Source organism: Zonotrichia leucophrys, chromosome 1A, assembly GCF_028769735.1.
Source record: "Zonotrichia leucophrys gambelii isolate GWCS_2022_RI chromosome 1A, RI_Zleu_2.0, whole genome shotgun sequence".
Taxonomy (NCBI): domain Eukaryota; kingdom Metazoa; phylum Chordata; class Aves; order Passeriformes; family Passerellidae; genus Zonotrichia; species Zonotrichia leucophrys.
This window is the reverse complement of record NC_088170.1, coordinates 2,386,360-2,409,244: the sequence shown is the minus strand read 5'-3', so window position 1 is coordinate 2,409,244 and position 22,885 is coordinate 2,386,360. Positions and strand designations below refer to the sequence as shown.

The following is a 22,885-nucleotide window of genomic DNA, read 5'->3' as shown; positions in this document are numbered from 1 at the left end:
AGTGGATTTCCTAGGATATCTAAAATGGCATGAGCTATTGACATTTAGGGAAATGAATCCCATCCTGTGGAATCTTGGGCTTACTCTGATGGAAATAGGAAGGAGTATGTTTATCCGCTGCCATGTGTGCAGTGTTGCTCAGTTTGTGAAAGGTTCAGGGTAAGAACACAGCAGCCTCTGTGTGCTCAGGTTTGCCTTCCACCAGGCGCTGCAATGCCAACTTGTATTTCCTTCAAATCTAAAAAGTAATTATTTGTTTCTACTAGTCTACACTGAAAAAGAAAAGTCATTTCAGATGTCTCCAGAGAGTGTTGCTGATAAACTTCTCATATGGCTTCCCTTCCCTTCCCTTCCCTTCCCTTCCCTTCCCTTCCCTTCCCTTCCCTTCCCTTCCCTTCCCTTCCCTTCCCGTTCATCCCTCATTCCCATTTCCTTCCTCCTTCCTTCCCTTTCCACGTTCCCATCCTTCCCTTCGCCTCCCTTCCCTTCCCTTTCCTTCCCTTCCTTCCCTTCCCTTCCATTCCCTTCCTCCTTCTTCCTCTCCCTTCCCTTCCCTAATCCCTTCTTCACTTCCCTTCACTTCCTTCCCTTCCTTCCCTTCCCTTCCCTTCCCTTCCCTTCCCTTCCCTTCCCTTCCCTTCCCTTCCCTTCCCTTCCCGATAGAAACACCACTCATTCTTTAAGGATTTTCAAATCCTCACGTGTTCAGAGGTTTTGTGCAACTGGAAAAAATATCACCTACTGATTTCTGAAAACCAGTAGGTGATATTGTTCTGCCTTGAATTACATAGAAAAGAGGACCTAGAAAAATCATTGGTACATGAAAGGTCCCTCATCAACAAAAGAGGCATGTGCTGCAGTAGCAATACTGTAATGCCTTATATATGATTATTATTATATGTCATATATATCATATTATAGATTATATATATATCAGATTATAGCAATACTGTAATGCTTTATATATGACTAATTATATGTCATATTTATCATATTATATATGATATTTGAAGGAGTCGAAATGTCTATAGGAATTATTGTTTTTCTTAAATAATTCCCTTAAATATCAGTGCTTCACATAATTTCTTGGTTTTTGGGATGTGACATATTCATATGTCACATATTAATTTGTGTGATGGGCCTTGAAAGTCAAGAGCTTCTCTGATTTCTGTCCTGTGAAAAGTGGTATTAATTTTTTAGGTCAGGGAAAGTGCATTAAGATGCAGACATTTATAAGGAATTTAAGGTTTGAGATGTTCTCAAGGGTGAAGCTGTGAGGGGCAGAGTTCACACAAAAGCAAAGAGCAGTTCCCCAGTCCTTCAGGCAGAGGGAAATCCCAGGATGTTACAACAGTACAGAGCTGGTGATTCCATCCACACTTACAAAAATAAATCACACAGTGTACAGAACCTCTGGCCTGCAGAAGAAAAAAATCTCCCAATTATCAGTTTGATTTAAAAAAGACCCTAAACTCCCCAGCTTTCCTGACCCAAATAAATGTGTAATTAGAGAATACTTCATGGCGATTATTATTAAAAAGAGCATGGGTTTGGCTTTATTTCTGATTTTATGTTGGCAGTAACTCCAGTTCCAAAGCTTTTGCAGGCTTCAGAAGAACTAAAAGCTGAGTTTTGCTTTAGACCAGCAATTGCCAGTAAAGAAGGGAATAAAATGGGCTCATTTCACTCTTTTTAGCAGTATAGCCAATTTCAGAAATGTCTCCTCAGCTTAAAATAGTGAAAGTTTCTAGAATTGATGGTACATCTGAGACTAAAACAGTCTTTAAATGCACCTCCTGAAAGCTGAAAGATGTGCTTGCTTGTATAAATGAACTGGCAGGGAAAAAAAAAACATTTAGGAATATATATTTAACACTGGCCTTCGAAAATACAACTTCTATTCACTTTGTTAACTTTTCTTGCAGAAATAAAAAGCAATACTGGCACTGCACTGTGTATGACAATAAGAAATGACAGTTTTCTGGTTTTTTCAACACATTTAGAATCTCATTATTATCAAATGGAACTTGAGTCTCATTGCCTAGAAGCAATAACAACTTTTTTCATTCTCTGCTGCCCAAAGTGACCAAATGTAGATTAGTCTGGAGTTTCTTGTTCCTGCTAGAACTGATATGTAATAAAATTCATTTTTAGATACACAGATTTTTTTTCCCTCCTTCCTTCAGGCTGCTGAAGAATGCACAGAATGAAGTTCATTTCAGAATGTGGTATAAGAAACTTCTGGCTGCTCTCCAATTCTGTGCTGGACAGACCCTGAACAATGAGTTTTCTAAGGAAGAAAAACTCATCAGAATTCTAGAAGACATTGCTGCAAAAGTGAAAGCTGCCACTGACCCAAAAAGAAAGGTTTGTTAAAAAATACTTCCCCTTCTATCTGAGTTTCTGTAGGGAATTTTATTTTTTCTAAGGTAACTCCTCTTTCTTTTAATACCCTTTACATAAATAAACCAAAGACTTAACTAAACTTTATTAATATTTTTCAGCTCTGAAAAAAGGTGACATATAGATATTTAATGGGACAACTCTCATCACTGTTACTCTTGAGGTCTGCAAATCTTTTAATTCATTTAAATTTCTTCATCAGTGGCTTCTCAAATGGGCATGGAGGTGGCCAGAAATGATGGCAACAAGGCTGAATATCATTTCACTGAGAGGAATGCTCACATTCAGCACCTCATCCCAAAATATTTGACTCCTGTAGAGCTGCAGCATTTCTTGGAAGCTTTACTAAGAGTTGTTCTTGGCAGGCTGGACATATCCTCATTTCTTAGCAAAGACAACCAGAGTGGAATGTTGCTTATATCTCAAATATAGCTCTCAGCAATGAGCACTGAACACACATCTGTAGAGATGCCTCCATGACAAACTTGCAGTTGTCTTCTCCAGTGGGTGCATTTTATATTGCTTGGGTACATTTCCAGTTCAGAACTGTTAATTTTCTAGGATAGCTGCTGTTTTCCTGGTGTGCAAAACTGCTTCTTGTTGAAATCTCAGCAAGGCAGAGCAGAAAGCCAAATAAAAATAGACTTGCCACTGCTGGTTACCATGAACGATATCATGAATCTTTCTGCCTTGTTAAGGATTCAGAGGTTTTCAAAGGTTTTCTCAGAAAACTCTCGGTGCTGCTACTGTGAGCAGCAAAGCAAACATGGAAGTAAAAAGACAAAAATATTTGCAGAAGGAAAATCCATGCAAAGAAGAAGAAATAGTAGTAATACATTATACATTACTAATGCATAATTCAGATTTCAGAGATTAATCTCAAGGCTGCAGTTACTATGATACTGAGAAGCTCCCAAGCCTTGCAGTTAACAGAATTAGGCAAGGGAGATCACAGCGTTGAAGCAACAAGCAACAAATTGGGAAGATCTTAGGAAAGGCAGAAAATCCCATGAGATACAGCAGAGCAATACAAGGCTAATTGAGCCCTATTGAAGGGTGCTGAATCATAGAATCACAGAATGGTTTGAGCTGGAAGGGACCTTAAAAGTCATCCAATTCCGACTCTGCCATGGGCAGGGACAACTTGCACCAGACCAGATGGCCCCATCCAGCCTGGTTTCACAGGTAGAGATTTTTTCTGACATCCAATCTAAACCTTCAATTTGAAGCCATTCTCCCTTGTCACTCCATGCTGTTGGAAACAGACTCTTTCCATCTGAACCTATGGGGCAGTAGTAGCTGGTAGCACATCTAGGCAGAAAAGGCATCAATGTGGAGTAAAATTTCAGCTCTTATTTTTAATACCCCAATGTGACCTCATTAGCTGTTGTAAGGTCACACACATGCTGCCAGCTCTGGAAAATGCAATGCTTGTTTAAAGTAAAAAATGACAGTAAAAAAAAAATTACAAAAGGAAGAAAGAAATAAAAAGCTGAGGGTTTTTTGTCCTTTCATGCTGCCACAATGGTTCTTGTGCTGCAGGAGGTGTTGAAGGAGGAGCTCAGCAGACTGCAGCAGTTCTTCCAGGAGGTGAAGCTCTGCCGGCTGCCCCTGAACCCCGCGCTCGTTGTGCAAGGCATAGAGACAGATGTAAGTGAGATCCATTACACCTTCACTTTTGGGTTGTAGTCTAGATGGGAGAAGGAGAGAATGCCTGCAAGGAAATTATCAGGAAATTATCATACTGATATCAAGCATAAATCATCTGGTTGATTCACACAGCTTAATAATGGAGCTCTGTGCTTTGTGTTTTAAGGCTTACAAGCAGGAGTTGTATTTGAAATAGCCAAGCATTGTTTAACCAAAGGTACCTGTGCTTATAGTGGCTGGATGGAACTACCGTCAATGTGCTTTTGCTTTGTGTGAGTGGTCAAAAAACTTATAAAGTGAGTTGTAACATCAAGTTCTTGGTCTGCTGCCTGAGATGTGAGCTGCTGGCACCTTCCCATTGTCATAACCATGCAATGAGGCTGATGCTGGAAAATAGAACAGCTCAAGGCACATTCCCAGCAGTCCTGTCCTGTTTGTGACTTGTACAGAGCCCCTGGCCAGCAATACTCACCAGGCAGCCCTTGGTGTTTTCCCATCCAAGACTCTCCCATGTCAGGTATGGGAGCAGCAAAAAGTCTGGAGCCAGCTGTCTGTTTGCTGTGCTGACTGAGAATTGCTAAAATGTTAAATATTCATACTAACTTACCTGTCTCTACGACCCCTATTAAACACGACTTAAGGATAAAGGAAACAGCAATGCTCTTCAGTGTTACTTGACTTGACTTTGACTGCAGTACTAAGATTCAGTTATTCATTGTTCAGAAATATTTTCATAAACAACAAAGAGCCAGGAGTTAGCTGATTCATTCTGGAGAATGAAAATGTATCCAGCATGAAGAAAAATAAAAACCTGAACAGCCATATATATTACCAGTTATAACTGCCTAATTACAACAATTTGTGCTCTATTTTTGTTCTCTGGCTCATTATCCATAGTAGACCTGATTCTAAGAGGTGCTGATCCCTTCAATTGCCTCTGACCTGTGTTTCTCCAAGTAATTGCTATTCAGCCTTGATCTGGCTGAGAACTGAGGTCTTCCAGCACCCCACAGGCTTGGGCAAATTGTGTGTGATACAAGTCAGAAGGATGTGAAGCCTGCTGCTGCTCCCTGCTTTCAGGCTTTTGGAAATAATGACTAATGGAAAGGTATCTCACCATAAAGTCATGCTATTTATACTGCACCAGCTTGGCTGGACAGATACAAAAATGTTTAATATCTGAAGAGGTCTTCTTGTTTTTTGGGTTTTTCTCATTTTTCTTATATCATTATAGGCCATTATCTTTCTATAAATACATGTCGTTTCTTGATTGGACTGTACGTCAGTATAATCATGCAAATTAGAACTTTTAAGTGCTTATAATTACCTAAATTTAATTCATTTTGGTGTCATCTATTGATTTTACCAGTAGCAAGCCCTGCTCACAGCCCCATCAGAATCACATCATCCCACAGGAACCCTTCAAGCACTCTCTGAGACATTTCAGTTGGCAAAATTCCGACTGAAATGGGATCATTTCAGTGGTGGGGGATCAGAATTTCATTGCTGATAATGGCTCTGGCCCATCCCAGAGGTCTGCTGTGGCTGAGACAATATTTGCCTGCTGGTGCCATGCTTTGAGATGTTCAGATGAAAAGCTGCAGACAGCTGTGTCTGGTGGAGCTCAAATTGAGCCTCCCTTGCGCTGCAGCATGTAAGGACAGCAGCAGCTCTTGTGTGGTGCTCATTATTTCCACAAACCAGGCCATTAATTTACCATTGTCTCTAGCTGGTTTTGAGGGGTTTCCCCACCACCTCTCTTTGGATGTTTTTAATGAGGGTAATAATTCCACCCCAAACTCTCACAGGGTTTGCAGTGCTTGGCTCATTAATGCTTTTTGAAGCCCTTTGAGAACTTCAGGTGGAAGGAGCTGTAGAGCATGAAAGTCAGAGTTTGTGCTTAATTAAGATAAATCCCACATAAAACAGAGCATGATTTTCAGAATTTGCTGCATCCTCAGCCAGAGTGAGGTAATCAAAGAAACTGGCAGGTTCTTTGCTTCCATGTCTGATTGGGCAGGGCTGGGGTTTTTTTCAGAAAACAATGAGACCAAAGGCTTTTCAATGCTTTAAAACTCATTAGATCAGTCTTATATAATTCATCCATCCAGTTCCAAGCAAAGCTTATTGTTGATAGGCCTGAGTGAAAATGAAAAACAATTAGCACATGAAATATTATCTGTTCATGTGGTCTGATATTTAAGTGAAGCAGATTGTCTGGAGACAAGAATTTCTTGTTTTTCAGACCCAATGAAACAGTCAAGAATTATTTCTTTTTGCTCCCACTGCTACTGTGCAGTGTTTAAAGCTGGAGTCTTTTTCAGAGGTATTGTATTAGCCTGGTGTTTTGTTTATGTGACACTGTTGTTCCTCTGTCTCATCTTTCTTTCCCCTGCAGTCGTGTTCTTATTTTACATCCAATGCCTTTCCCTTAAAAATCTCCTTCATCAATGCGAATGCTCCAAGTGGAAACATCAATGTGATTTTTAAGGTATGTTCTTCCTCCACTCCTCAGGTCTTTTGGTATGGAAAATGACCATTTAAAATTCATCTAATTTATATTTTAAACTTTAAGTCTGAGAATAGTTGATTTAGCTCTGCTGCTTGTTTATCCCTATTATTTTTGACACTAGAACTCTTAATGAAACATGTTGAGGCAGTACACTGAAGTGTCATCTTTTTGATCAACAGAGAATCAAACAAATTATACCAGTTTTTTCCTTAGTGAACTCAACTAAACTAGACTATAAAGTTCATATTTTAAACCTAGTTTATTAACTAGGACAGGTGTCAGAGAAGAGATAGATCAGAATGACTGAACCCTCAGCCTCATCCATATGTCTCTAAAAAATCAAAACACTGGAGTGTTGGAGGCTCCATTTGCCACACAAACCTAATTCTGCCCCTGTGAGCCAGTGTGGGGGAATGGGCTGAGGAAGGTGGAGCTGGAGGAGGCGGCAGAGGAGCTCTGTCTGATTGGAGCTACTTGGAGGAACTGACTCAAAATAAACTCTGCTTTATTTTGCAGTTATCACCTAGAAAAGCTTCAGAGTTCAGCACATCCACAAAAGACAATTTCAAAGTTAGTTCTCTTTTGAAAGAGCAAAAGTCTTCCCTAAAAGTGGATATTGGTTTTAGAGAAGAACACAAGTTCATAAAATGGCTGATGGGTAAAAAATGGTTGGTTGCCAATGGCATTATTCTTAGGTATTTTGCAGAATCATTTTCCAAATGAGAAATCTAAAAAATTGATATAAATAATTTTTTTAAAAACCCAGATTCTATACTGTCTTAAATTAACTTGCCCTTTAGAGCAGCTGTGATTCTCAGAAATAGAAGTAAGCTTTCCAGGCCTGCCAAGGGGAGAAATTAGCAATTTTAAGTTTTTCTGAACATTTAGAAACCTGTTTCATGTGCTGTTTCATCTGAGAATCAATATTAAGTAGCAGGTTCCTACCTACATGAGCAAACACCTGCTCATGGGGCTTTTAAACAATTGCATTGGTTCTTCTCAAACAATTTTTTTCCTACCCAGTAATGTTCAGCAAGCAGCTCATTGTCCAGTTGCTGTAAAAGTATTTTAGCTGCTGTCACCTTCTCCTGTCAGCAAAACATTGTGCTAAAATACCTTTTGCTTGTACTGTGGTTCCATTGCTTATTCATGACAGATAACTCATACATAAATGATAAGCACAGTAAATGATAAGGGTATCTTACTAAATTGTCTTCCCACTGTATATGTGAGGGAAGGTAAGTGGAGAGAATAAGATATTTTTACATTTTTAGGTGCTAAGGAGAATTAATTGGAGTCTTTTGATGAGAGAAAAATAGAGAAAGATATTTTGTCTTTTTAAGATGACTTTGTCTCCTCAAGTACTTTCCTGGGAGTAAATGTCTGTAGACTGGAATACTTGTGTAAAAAGAATGTAATGAAAGAATAAGGCACTTGAAATACCAATAAAAATTATATATTTTACATGGAGTGGGATGGGGGAAAAGAGAAAATCAGGGCTGTTGTTTTCGCAGGCCATTTACTCAGCCATGGTTGAAAATAATCTCTTCATTAATTCTTGTGGCTACAATTAAAGCCCCATTTCCTTGAGATTATTGTTTGACTAACTCCATGGGGAGAGGGGTCATCACTGCTTGGAACTGAATATGAATCACATTATGGATTAAATGTAAATTTGTGATAAAGTTCCCTTGCAAATACCAAGTTGTGAGGCTTAATGTGAGACAAACGCTGTCATTTGTGCACAGGGATCCAGCATTAAGGAGACTTTAAAATGTAACTAAATTAGGATCCTAGCTCTGGATTAAATTTCCAAATTCTAATAATTACATAGGAATAACAAGTAGAAAGGCCACAGTTAAGCAGGGATCATTTGTTACCATCTCAGTGGCTGCCAGAACTGTCTCTGTGTGTGCCATCTACTCTGTCCTCTCCTGAGATTATTGAGAGGTAAGTAGGAGCTTTGAAGGAAAACAAGACAGAGTTACTGAAATGAATGTAGCTGCTCTGGTGGGGAAAAAAGTCCCAGTTAAATAGGGCATTATTTCTGTCTGGTATTGAAGAAGAAAACTGAATTTCATGTGCAATTTTCACAGATAGGTGATGATCTACGTCAAGATATGTTGGTTCTGCAAATTATTCACCTGATGGACAACATTTGGCTCCAAGAGGGACTGGATATGCAAATGATCATTTACAGGTGTTTATCTACAGGGAAAGGACAAGGTCAGTCTTAAATTACAAAAGGAGCCTGTATTACATTATTCATATTTCATGTAAACAGTGCCATATAAGATTTATTTATTCTGCCTCTCTAGAACTCAATGGATTTTGTAGCAACTAGAATTTTCCAAAAGCCTCAACACTGTCAGCTTGCAAAACATCCTTAAATTCACATATCAAAAAGAGGGCTTTGGAGAAAATTGGCCATAGCTACTGAAGATTTAATCCAGTGTATTCCTACATAGATGCTTAAATGAGTCTAGATGCATGTGGCTACACAAAGTACCTGCAGACAAGTGATGACAGCTTTGTGCTGTTGATTTTGAAATATTATTCTTGTGATTTATGTTGCTTAGGGCAGGCCTGACTCATCTGAAAGCTCTATTTCTCTCTTTTATGGTTGTTGTAGCAGAGCTGTAGCAGGGACACCAATTGCTTGCTGTAGAAATCTGCTGACAGCAGTAAGCTGCCTATATTTCCCTGACCAAATCTTCTACTGGAAATAATCCTAGCTCAAAGAGAAGGCTGATGTATCCAGATTACCTGCTGTACAAAAGCTATTAAAATAGAAAAATTAAAAGAAAATCGTTGCTCTCTGAGCCACAAAGTGAACATGAGAGAGGAGGAATGATCTAAAGGAAATAAGAGAAAAGTATAGATGAGTTCAGACACAAGGCATGTGGTGGTGGTGACCTGGAAAAATCTCCTCCCTTCTTTGTGGGATGGAAATCAAAGCTTGAAAGCTTCTGCTTCAAAGGCAGATAATACAAGAATACTATTTCTGGACATGACATTATATATAGACTCTTCTATATACTAATGCTTAATTTGATGTTTGCCAAGAGAGATACAGGGATCATCTGCAAATAATATTCTCTCCCTGACGGTCTCTTCCTTCCAGCATCACAGCAGCAAAACCCCTCAGTGGCTCACAGATTTTAAACATGTCTTTCCTCACGAGTTCACATCAGTGCTAAGATAATTGATTTACAGTTAATTATTAAGGATAAAGATTTACAGTTAATTATTAAGGATAAAGTGACATGCCTGTGGTCGCATAGGGCACGTGTACCCAAACCTTAGGGGAGCTTTGGGTACACAGTTTTTCCAAGTCCTAGGCTTATGACTTCCTCCATGGCCACCTTTCCCACACAAGGGGGTGGGAGATGGTAATTTCATGGTCATGCAAACACAGAAATCACTTTTCAATGAAATTCAGTGAAAAATTTCACTGTAATTCAGTGAAAGGTGAATAAAGCATTGGTAGAATTCCACTTTCCAGGCGTGGTGAAGTAGAGGAGTCTGTCAGTAAGTCAGATTCTTAGTGAAGGTTCTCCCTGTTCTGCAGATCAGGAGGATGACAATATATATAAATAAATAAAAATATAATAGATAAAAATATATAAAACATATATATTATATATAATATAGTAATTATAATTATTATAATATACATATGTATGTATATTATAATTTATATGTATTATGCATAAATAGATATGCTATTGTTACAGTATATTTATATTTTGTATTATATACTATACAATATATATAATATTATATATATTAGTAAATATCAGATCCTACTTTTAAATTTTTTTTAGTTTTGTGTAATTCCACCCACGTTGAATCTCACTGGATCGTTCACCTTGTTGGTACTTTGAGACAGTTATTTCCACAATATTGTTATTGATGATTTTATTTCTCCTTCACAGAACTGAACCCTTTCCACTCAGTGCCCTTTATTTCTAATTTCCAAAGAGCAAGATTAAAACAATATATATATATTTATTGTTCTATATTTTGCGCTGCATTTGTAATTTTTAAGCTTTTAACTTATGGTTTTACTTATTTATTTATTTTTAGCTTTTAACTTATTTTTTATTTCTTTTTAACTTATTTATTTATTATTTCTTTTAAACTTAATTATTTATTTATTTTTCACTTTAAACTTTTTATTTTAGCTTATTTACTTATTTTTAGCTTTAACTTGATGGTTTTTTGGTGGTTTTTTTTTTTTTCCTGCATGGAATGATCAAATAACAGGCACTATGCATTGTTTTTCTGTGTTTTTAAAGTTGAGGATTTTTAATGCAAACTCTTTTCCATCTGATTAGGGCTGGTGCAGATGGTGCCAGATGCTACCACCCTAGCAAAGATCCACAGGGAGTCTGGGCTGATAGGACCACTGAAAGAAAACACAATTAAAAAATGGTTTCACCATCACCATCCTCTGCAATCAAGTTACCAAGAGGTAACATCATAATGAAGCTGATTACACATTTCATGCTATGCCATGGGGGAAAAATAAAAGGACCAAATTACAGCAGGCAGCAAAAATGAGTGGCTCAGACACGAGGCAAACAAGTCTCATGCAGAGAAACCAGGGAATCCACTTAAGTGTCCCTGTCTAGCTAAGGAAATATTGGTTTTTATCAGGTTCATGCTATTGCATTTTGTATAAACGTGTGTCATAGAGATGTTTTGAAATTTAGTTGCAAAGTGACGAGAAATTGAAACATAAATTATCTTGAACTCAGAAAAAAGATTATTTTTTTGGTCAGCTCTTTAAATTCTTTATTTTATATAAACCACATAAAGTCCTGGCATATTTCCTGTATTTAGGAAAGACCATGCCAGTTACCTAGGTTGCAGAAAACTGTTTTATCAAAACCACCTGGTCGCAGTTGAAATACAGAAGCTCATACTTTTCCTATCATTTGTTCTCATGGGATGCCGTGGTAGCACTGATTTTATGAAACTAGATGTTCTGCATGAGCCAAAAAAATGTATATTTTATGTATGGAAGCAAACATTTTCCAAGGAAAACTTTCTATCAGTTCCTTTCTTTCTATCTGTTTCTTGTTGGGTGATCATTTTCTGAGGCCCCTGAAAAAAATCTAAATTTTTGTGGCTTTGGGACAGTTTTTATAATCCTTTTTCGGTGAAATGATAAATTAGGGGCCAAAATGTTAAATTTAGAGGAGAGCTTTGATTATTTAGCACTCTGAGAATGAAATACGTTTATAGCAGTTTGTGTATTATAGCAGAGGTGTATTATAAATATGTTTGGTAAAGTTTAGTAATTTTGTAATTATTCCATAGGCATTTTCTCATCCACCTTTTGACTACGAACTCTTGAATTCCTCATATATCATTTTATTCTATTAAACAGGAGTAATATGTGAAGAATGGGGTTTTTTTACAAGTTTTTGTGTTTACAGTTTTATGGTAGAAGTGTAGACAACATTTCAATTCAAAAGTGAGGCACTGCTAGTTATTGAGTGAAAATTTGATTTCTTGCTGCAGCTGCTGTTTGCAAAAAATACCATTCATGTGGAATATTCTAAAAACAATTCCTACCCAATTTCTTCCAATTTTTTAAGTATATAAAATGCAGTCAGATCTGATTACATAGGAAATACATAAATTACTGCCTTGCATTCCCTTTGTGCTTGCTAGTAAATGAACCTTTCTCTTTTTTTGCTTCTTCATAATTCTTTACTCATACATTACTGGATCTAAGGTGCTCAGAAAACTGGTGCAGGACAAGCTTTAATATCCTCATTTTACAGTTGGGTGAACAAAATCACAGAAAGCTTAAGTGTTTTATCCAAGGTCATCAAAGTGAATAAGTAGCACAGTTAGACACAAAATTCAGCCAACTCTTGGGCTGTGGCCTAAGTTTTGCCATTGGAGGTGGCATCTTGCATCTGCAGGGAATTCCTGAAAGCCTAAATAATTATTTGCCTTGGATGATGTAGGTTTTATCCAAAAAACATTAAGATCCAGATTAGGATGGTTTGGGTTTCTATATTACGTTGTATACATTGTGATTTACATTCATGGGACATGAACTGAGTTCTGGAGAAAAAAATTAAAGGAGGTACAAAATGGTGCAGTGGATGTAGAGCAACCTGCACCTTTTACAAAGCAAATGGTTACATTTGTGCATTATTTGTGCAATTATTTGCAAATAATTTCCTAGCAGATTTTTTGCAATATGCCTGCAGAACACTGAACATAAAATGCCAACTTCCTGCCAAGAAGAGTTTTTTTAAGCACCTTTTTTTTTAAAGTTTTCTGTAGACTTCCAGAAAAGGTGAAAGCCTCATGCATAATATTGTTCTTGTGCTGTAACTTTGAAATCTTTTAGTGCCATGCCTATACCATTCTTACTCAGACCTGTCTCATGAATCTCTTTTCAAAATTGCCTGGTAAAATTTTAACAGGTTCAAAAGGTTTAACAGTTTGTTGGAGGTTTTTTAACAGGTTAGCAACAAGCATAACATTTGTAAAATTACATTTTAAAAATTATTTTTAAAATTCTTTATTTTATTGTTTTTAAACACAACGTTATTTGTTTATCACAAATACATCTGGATATTTCATGTAAGACTTTTTGTTGTACTCCCTAGGCCATAAGGAATTTTTTTTATTCCTGTGCTGGCTGGTGTGTTGTTACCTTCATCCTGGGAGTCTGTGATCGACACAGTGACAACATCATGCTGACAAAAGCTGGGCACATGTTCCACATAGATTTTGGAAGATTTTTGGGTCATGCACAGATGTTTGGAAGCATCAGAAGGTTGGTATCTATAGTAACACACAGTAAACTTTAAATTCCATAGCCTTATCAACTCCCATAAGAAAAAAATACAAGTGTGATTACACTTTCTTTTTGTTTCCTTCCTGTATTTTCCAAAACAACATGTTTTTGTTGTTTCTTAAAACTTCTCAAAAGTTTAGGAATTACTTGAAAAGGATTCAAAGATGTTGGAGATCCCTTTTCAGTGTTAAAGAAAAATGCAATTCCTTGTTTGGTTCAGGAATTTGAATGATGTAGTTCAGTAGTGACCAGAACAGAAGAATTCTGATGTCCATTGCTTTTTTTTCCCAACAGAGGAGGGTTCCTAAAATGGATCCAAATCCATGTATCTGTCTAATTGAAAACCTTCTTCCCATATTCAGAGAAGGAACCAAATTTTCCAAATGGACATGGAGAATAATTAAATTATGCCTCTGTGGGTAAATTTGCAAATTTTTTCATTATCTTTACAAGTTCCACATCAAACCACGGTGAGCTCAGGGGTTGCTTTGCAAATATCTGGTTACCTTGGTAGGTGTGATGTACCTATGTCATGCTGAGGATAAATCAAACAGTGTGAGCATCTATCTAATTCCTAATGTGAACATTTTATGAAGGAAAGAATAGAAATGGAATAAGGGTAAGATAATGCCAATATGTACAAAACACAAAGGAGCTTTTACAGCAGAGTAATAAATGGATGAATTATCCCTTTTAGTGATGAGTAGTTGTGTATGTCTTTCATCCATGTTTTCTGAAAACTTCCAGAACAAGTATCAAAATTAAGTTTGAGCTAATTTTCTTATTTATTTTTTGTTCTTTTTTTTTAATGTTAAGCTGGCCTTTTCCTGCTCCAGACTATCTCAGTGTGTCAGACATAACAGCATGGGAGTATTGCTATGAGGGAGGCTGATGAGGATAATAAGTACTTCTAAGTCAAGCAGTCAAAAGATTTAGTTGCAGTGCTTAGAATCATCATCCATCATTCAAGATATGCACCCTTAATCCCCCTCATTTGCTGTGGAAAGAATAAAGCAGAGCAGAGTAATAAAAACATACTCATCCACACTCCTCAAGTGCTGCATCCTTCTCGACAGCAAAACTCCTGTTAGAACCTAGCAGGGATTTCCTTGAGTAGTAATTTTACATAAACTAAAAATTTCCTAGTGGAGTGAACAGCAGGATGAAGCAAATATAAGAGGGGACACAACAACCAAATTTAAATTATGTAGTAGCAATAATAAAAAATAGATATTAATGTTACCAGTTTACAGCTCAGTTATGCTACACTTTCTTACTAAATCTATGAAAACTTAAAATATAATCACTTCCACAAACATCAGCCTCTTTTCCCATTTCTCAGTGCAGTGTGTAGTTTAAACTACAGAATAAAATCACACATTTAGGACCTCCATTCATGGATGGCCCTCATGATTCCTTGGGAAGACTGGGTCTCCCACCTAAGAGCAGGTTGCAAACACCATGGGATAATCATTGTTTTCCTCAAGCCCACAGGAAACTGAGCAGATAAAGTATTAATGTTTTAGTGATACACCATTAATGACTATTGTTCTTATTAGTTGTATTCACCTTCATAAAATGTAACATATTATTTGTAGCACAGAGACATCACATTTTTACAGGTCACAAACTTCAGGTTCTCTCAAAATTTGAAGCTCTCAGTGCTAGTTCTATGTACTCATTCCCACAAGGCAAGTCCTGAAACAGCTTTGGCCTCTGGTTTCTTTAACAGCTCTTATATTGCACTTTTATTTGAGTTCTTGTTAGATTTTTATTTGAGTTTTTTTTTTTTTGCACTCCCAGAATATCATACTCTAAAATAATATTGCAAAAACAGCAGCACAATGCTGCCAAATCTAAGAATTCTTAGTGCTGACCCTTGGGGAGTTTTGTACAGTAGATATTTGACATACATTTCTGGGGGTCCAAAGGAGCATTAAAGAATGCAAAACATCTGGTGCAAACCCTTCTACCTGGGGTTTACACACATCATGCAAATCTTTTTTTGTGTGTGAGTGTAAAATGAAATCTATGCAGATCAATGAAGGGTCACTGCCCAAAGTTTTTAAAACAATCATTCCTTACAGAATGATTATACAGAGCTTTGCAAGCTGATTATATTTCCTGCCCTCAGGGAGTGCTTTTTTTGTCATTACGAAAATCTAATTCCTCAGAAAATTTCCTGAGGATAGGTCCTGTGCAGCATCCAGTCCTTCTTCTGATGGAAGTGAAGTTCCAGAAGTGCTTTGGCAGCCAGGGGCTCACACACGTGGGCTGCTGCTCTTCTGTCACACCCAATCTGAGTCTCCAGAGAACCTGGTGGAGCTGACACATTCATCCAGTCACGCTCACTTTTGCATTCCTGACTGTAAAGACCATAAAAAGGGGATTAGTAAACTTTTCTACTTCCTGCCTTCATCTTTAAATGATATCCAATAAGTCTGCTCAGTTTTGGTTCCAAGTCAAAAATCAGTTCTTCCTGGTGTGAGAGGGGAGAGGAATCAGGAACTTTCTTTCTCTATGTGCCTTCACAGTGCAGTAAATACTTTAAATAATACCAATAACCCATCTTTCCCTGGATCTATGGTGCCTTGTGAAGGCTGCCCTAGAACAGAGGCTGGACAGAGTTACAGAATAAAGCAGGGATTTATTCACAGGATCTCCTCCATGGATGCACCTTGGGCAGCACCAGAGCCCAGCCAGGGCTGCACCCAAGATGAACCAAAATGGCCCCAAAATGCACGGCCGGGCACGGGCTCTGTCCCTGGGATCAGTTCTGCTCCATTTGCACCTTGCAGTTCATTGTCCCATTCCAGCTTTAGCCCAGGCAGTCCCACCCTGCTTGTTTTTCTCTCTCCAGCCCACGGGGTTTGTGCTCCTGGGCTGAGATTTGGGTCATTTGTCCTTGGTGCCCGGCTGGAGTAGGAATTGTTTTGTCTCCCTGCTCTGTGCACAGAGCTCACCATCCCATAATAGGAAGCCCAGACCCACACACTAAAACAACACAGAACCTGAAAAATATAAAAGCTGAAACCTGAGGTATCATCTAGAGCTAATATCTCAGCGGTGTTGGAGGCAGACTTATGATCTAACCAATAGCATAATAACAGAGAGCTTGGCAGAAGAGTTATTCCCAAAGTCCCACAGGGAACTTTCCTACTGAACCATGAGATTTCATTATCTTCTCTTCCTATATTTTTTTTAATCACACTGAATGACACCTTCTGCTAGCAGTAATAAAATGCTCCTTTCATTCTCTAACCCAGCCTCCACTTTTGAACCTACATTCCCCTAAAACAGGCAAGTCTGCAGGTACACTCCAAACTGTACAAAGAAATATTTCTTGTTTATTTTCTTCATATAACTGCCTTATTCTTCATCTATTGAGTGTTCTGCGGGAATGATCTCAGACCCACTCACACATAAATAGGTGTAATGTTATCCAGATTATCATTCAAGACTAGGTCAGTCCTGATCAAATGATTTGGAAGGTGTCTGGATCATGGCTTTACCTGCCATGCTTTGCTCACCTTTGTTTCCTTCCTTTCACTTCTGACCAGTTCCTTTTGATCATTCCTTCCTCGGTGAATTAAGCAGCCAGAAATTTATTTAAATCCTGTGCTAACTGAACTAATCCAAAAATTCAGCAGACAATCACATCCTCCCCTCTACCAGTCACTTCCAGCTCTGTCATCTGTCATTTTCCACTCAGGCATGTGCAGTGTGGGTCTTGGTGGCAGGACACAAATTGGTGCAGCTCATGGCACACTGCAAATCCACCTTTTGATAACATCAGGGTCCATTCTTTCCCTTCAATACCCAGTCATCCTGATTACCCCCAGCACTCACTGGCCTTTTCATTTCCCTGATCTGAATCACAGAGACCCTCTTGTCCCTTTGCCAAACTAATCCTGGCTCTTGGCATGGCTTTCCCAGAATTTAAATCTGCTAAGCTGGTTTTCTTCTTTAAAGTTAATTACTACAGGCAGCCTGACTATTCCTTTGGGAAATTCCAGTTATTAGGGAAGTTCCAAAAATATGGGAAAATTATGTTTCCCACACTTCCTTCCTAGGCTGGTGTTTTATTATATTGAGAAGGATTGCAGAACATCTGAGTACATAGAAATGTAGTGCCTCTTTTTATTTTATTTTAAAAGTAACATGTTTCATTTTTAGTGTTAACAACCTAAAATATATGTTAATGTCTCACTAGAGGTGCTGATTTTAAAAAAATCTTTTCAGGTATTTCTTTCTAAAAAAGTGTTGGCATGTGGACATGGAATATAAGTTCTGTCTGCATTTTTTATTGTATTGTATCAAGGTTTGTTCTCTTTTTTTCTTAAAAAAGGAAAAATGGGGAAGAAGGAAGAATTTGAGAATAACACATTTTACTTTTTTTTGCTTTTTACCCTTTAAAAACTTTATTTAGAATACCCACACAAAGTCAAAAACTTGAAAGTAAAAACTTGAAAGCATAATCACTTTTTTTCTAAATTTGTGCATGAAAACTTCTACCAACCTGTATTAGATGTTGAAAGATTTTAGTGGGTATTTTCAGCGTTAAGAATTCATTCTCTGCAGTTTATATTTCTTTTTCTGACATGATAGGTCTGGATTTATTGCCTTCTGTGAAAGGGTAACTCCTAATTCTTTGTCACTATTCATTTTCAGCATTTCCTGCATGCCACCCTCCAAAAATCTGAGTGCAATCCCATAAAGATTTCGTTTCATGACTTAAAGCACCTTAGTAGCCCAAATGATCTTAATAAGATTATAGAGATGTTTAAATCCTGCCATCCACATAAAGAAAGAAAGTGAAAAAATGCACAAAAACCTGTAGGTGAAACAGCATCATCTCCAAGGTGACAAGGCCTAAATGGGCTTGAATTTATCAGGGAAGAAATCCATCACTTTTGAAAGTCAAATATTTGTCCCAAATTGAGCACCAAGTGCACAGGCTGAGTCTGAGCAAGCATGAACAGCACAAACTGCAGTCAGAGGGCTCAGATGCACTCTGCTGTCTTTGGCTTTATTGAGCCTGCATCCTAGTTTGCCCTTTCTTTCTTTCTTTTGGTTTTGTTTTTTGGGTGGTTTGCATTGTTTTGGTTTTTTGGGGTTTTTTTCACTAATACCCTTTTGTGGAGAGAATTCAACTGAAATGCTTTGAAATCAGAGTAAATTATGTTCACTGCCCACTTCATATTTCCATTTTTTATTTTGTTATTCTTTTCTAAGTTCTCAGACAGTTAAGGGAGGCACTGTTTTTCATACTGTGTGGATTTGACAATGTCCAGTTCTGTTCATGCAAGAGCCTTGTTCTTGTTGAATTGAGTTTCCTGGATACCAGTTCTTGTCTGCTGCAGCTGTCAGAATTATTCTTGGCTTCTCCTTCACTCCAAGAGTGCCATAAACTGCTTTCCTAGCTTCACTTTCTTGAAGGAGTTATCAGGTATTCCTGCTAATAATCATGTGGGCAGGAGAAGCTGCTTGATGCTTCCAGAGCCATCAGCAGAATTCCCTCTGCTTTGGGAGATTGGCTGCACATGAGGTGTTTAAGTGACTTTTTATTAAATTCCCCCTCTTCTCTTCCCTCCTTCTCATTCTATTAGCCACCCTGAGATTTTTTTTGGTAGGATATGGCTCCAGAGATGGGAAGTTTAACAATAAAACAGAAAGAAAAGGGGGAAAAGACATCCTGGTCACTGTCCATTTTGATTATGGTTTTATTTGTTGTCCTTTTCAAAGTGTAACTGTTCATAGAGATGAGTATTTTCTCCTCCCTGCTCCCATTAGAAACATTGTGTTGTATCACCCCTTTCTCTGAAAGCTTTCTGTACACATTTTTTATGTTCAAAGGAGCTGTTCTCACATGCACTCGAACATACATTTATATTCAGGAGAAGCTCTTCTCATACACAGTCAAGTATACATCAAGCACTTTTAAATTAATCTCTGTTTCTTGGTCTTCTTTTATTTTTTCTTTTTTTCTTTTTTTTTTCTTTTGCTTGTTCTGCACACTACCCCTTTGTCCTTCATCCTTAACTGGAAAGCATGCTGATGTATATAATTCATGTAGGATTTCATCCCCTGCCCTGAGGAATTCCTTTGCAATTCAATTTCTTCATCACTGGTTTATTTCTCTATTTTGCCTGGTGATATACAAATGCCCTGCAACCATCTATTACTGTGTTTTCTAAATATCCATCTCATACTGAAAAGGCCTGTTAGCTGAATATTCCATGGCTAAGGCTTATGTTCTGTTCTGTTCCCACTTGTTCTGTTTCTTTTAAGGCACCTTTTAGGTCCCAGTTTTAAAATCTTTTTCACTGCTGAGGGCCAGTCAGGACACAAAAAGCAATTGTCCTACAATCTTTGTTAACAAGAGGAATTGCTGCAATCTCCTTGGGAATTAACTCTTAAGTGGTTCATCAATAGGGTTGGTAATAAACTCTAGCAAACACAGAAAATGTGATAGTCCTAGAAAATGCTAGATAAGGCATTGGGAATGCTGCACTGAGCGCTGCCAAATGTGGGTATTGGAGGTGAAGGGTGGAAAGGATTGAGCTCCACCTGGATGTTGTTTTGCAGTCTGATTGCTGGTGGCTGAGTGCAAGTAAAATAAAAAATATTAGATATGAGTTTTAATTGCCCAGGACATGCAGTTTATTTAAGCCAAGGATGCTCAGGGCATTGAGAAATCTTTGTGTTCACTATGTGGTCACTAAAAAATTCATACCAGTTTACACAAGGCTGTGTCCAGCTAAATCTTAAAACCTCCCAGGATAATCTTCCAAGGCAACCTGTTTCAATATTTACTTTTTCTCATAGTGAGGATTGTTTAGTATTTTTTAATGGCAAGTCAGAACTTCAGCTGGTTCAGTTTTCTCTCTTATTCTTGCCTGGATCCATCTGCTTTAGAGCCTCCTGTAGATCCAGGAAAATCCCCTTTGCCTTCTTGAAAACCTTTTATCTACTGACTAAACAAGCCCAGGTTCCTCAGCCTCTCCTCACAGGCAAGTGCCTGTTGCACCACATTGCACCACAATGTTGGTGACTTACTCCATTTTTGTGACATTTTCCAAGTTTTGGCAGGGTATGAGCTAATAAATGCTAAATGGAACACCTTTATATGTGGCATCTTTCAGTATTTTCATTATCACTATTATGATGGGATAGAGAATGTGTTTGTTCATTTTTTGGTACAAGGTTTTGGTTGTGGTGAAAGTTTGGATTAGCATCTTTTTAGAAAGGAATCTGAGAGTTTTACCACATCCAAGTATGAGTTGATAAGATATTGGATAGAAAAGCTTGAAATTTGAAGTAATCCTTTTGTTTCCCTTTGCACTTCCAGGGAAAGCTTCCCCTGGAATATTTTTAACATTTTTTACTTTTAGAAAAATGGAGATAAGAAGCCCAGGGAAATTACAAGGAGTCCAGAAAAAAGCAATTAAAATCAGTGGATATCTGAAATACAAGACTTATGAGAAAAGGTGGAAGCAGTTGTCTACAGAAGATTGAGGAAAGACGTGGTAATAGTCTGCAAATACTTTAGAGGCTGCATGTAAGGAAGATGGGATCTTCATGTTCTCTTAGGAAAGAGCAGGAATTAATAAGATAAAAGCACAGCAAGAGTTAGATTAGGCACTAGGGAAAAAAATGCTGTGAGGGAACATCCTGAAACAGAAATTTGATAGGGAGGTTGAAGAAGGCTGTCATAAAAATCTTTGAGAATAGGCTAAATAAGAATGCCAGAAGCATGTTTATGATCATGTACTGATAAGAAGAAAAATGGAGCATCTCTTGTGGCCCAGGCATATTTCTTTGTTTGCTGGTGATGAATTGTGTTGTATGGTTGTTCCCTGTTTCATTATTTAATATATAAAAGGAGTGCCATTGATTATGGCTTTTTACTGTGTCTACAAATGTCTATGATTACTATGATTAAATATTTTCACTTGGCTTTAGAGAAATAAGCACTCATGCTCATTTATTTTGTGTTCTTCAATAAGCTTTTGGCTTTTGCTGCAAAGGATGTCAGCAGTCAAGCACTCCCTAAAAGCTTTTCCTATTTTATTGGATACATCTAAATTCCACATAGTCATGCTGAATATTATCAGTTACTCTTGACTCAGACAAAATGATTTTAAAAGCAGTCAGGGAATACATGGGGGGGTTTTAGTGCTGAGCAACTGATTTTTAAATTGCAGAGTTCTGTGTGGTTTCTCACACACTGTCCATGTGAAAACTTGGACTACAACAGATTTATGTCATTACATTAATGAGTGTGACTTGGACTTTTCCATTGGGAAGCTTAGATTGGATCAGAGCAAAGGTCATTTGTTGTTGGTTATCTCATGTTTTTCCTGCTCAATATAAAAAGTCAGTGTATGGTTCTTGAATGTTCAGTACTGTGAGATTAAGAGTAGGAAGAACTAAAACCATTGTTGACCTTACAAGCTTTGTTAATCAGTTTACATCTAATGTTTGCTATCAAATCCTGGTGCTCTTACTGGTTTTCTTGGAATGCAGCATAACTCCAACTCACAGTGAAGTCCCAGCAGATGTTCCCATCACCCCAGACCAAGTTTATTTTTGTGTGATGATCTCTTCATTTCCTTGAGGTTTCCTTTCTTTTTTTCCCCCTCTCATGATTTATGATCCAAACATTCATCATCTCCAGAGGAACTGCAAAACACATTCCCATGAAAATCCTAAATCTCTAAAAGCAAAAAAAAACCCCAACAAAAAAAAGCAAAAAAGAATAAACCCCCCCATGAAGTAGCCTTGTTTGTCACTGAATGGCTTGAGTAAACTCTTCTGTCACAGCCATAGTAAAGTCTTTAAAGTCCAAGACTGCAATCAGACTCTGTCATAAACAGGAGTATTGCCTTTTTGACTGATTTCTACTCTAAAACCAAAGGGTTCATTAATCTCATCTAGGGCTGTAGTGAGGGAGAAAAGAAAAAAGGAAAGAAAAGAGTAGGCAAGATGTGATAAGGTAGCTTTAATGATTTTGGGGCTTTATTGGCTGTACATCTTTGGTCAATCTCAAGCCATACTAGTTCTGTCAGTGAGGCTTTTCTTCTCTGAAAATAATGGTGCCAGACATTATAATTACACATGGAGGTCTTTCAGCAATGCTTCAATTCAATATTTCTTTAGCACACCATAAATAAGAAAAAATAGGCTTTTGGTCTACAGAGATATGGTGAAAGGCTTTTACTTGGAAGTAATTCATCAAAACAGGTTTTTTTAACTGATGCCAGGCATTTCTTCAGTTTGTTGGAGGCAGCAAGTTGTATCAATGCAGATTTTAGGCCCGGAAGGTCTTGTCCCATTGGCTATTACACAGTCATTGGCCATTAAACATGCATGTAAGGTGTTGTAGGCCTTAGCTGTGGTCTTGACGGTGCTTTGGGTAAGAAGTATTTAATGTTTGTAGCTCCTAGATAAGTCCATGTGAGCAAGCTCTGTGATTTATAGAGGTC

At 37.7% G+C, this 22,885-nt stretch overlaps 1 protein-coding gene across 9 annotated transcripts in view; it reads left to right on the top strand.

The window, feature by feature from the left end:
* The window catches only part of PIK3C2G (phosphatidylinositol-4-phosphate 3-kinase catalytic subunit type 2 gamma), a 333,216-nt gene that overhangs the window by 252,002 nt on the left and 58,329 nt on the right, over nucleotides 1-22,885 (top strand). For all 9 annotated transcript variants that reach the window (XM_064735090.1, XM_064735079.1, XM_064735101.1 and 6 more), the window contains 6 exons: nucleotides 2,187-2,367; nucleotides 3,946-4,053; nucleotides 6,452-6,544; nucleotides 8,662-8,791; nucleotides 10,906-11,042; nucleotides 13,207-13,376. In XM_064735090.1, coding sequence (XP_064591160.1) covers nucleotides 2,187-2,367; nucleotides 3,946-4,053; nucleotides 6,452-6,544; nucleotides 8,662-8,791; nucleotides 10,906-11,042; nucleotides 13,207-13,376 — 819 coding nt within the window. The remainder of the gene's footprint in view (nucleotides 1-2,186; nucleotides 2,368-3,945; nucleotides 4,054-6,451; nucleotides 6,545-8,661; nucleotides 8,792-10,905; nucleotides 11,043-13,206; nucleotides 13,377-22,885) is intronic.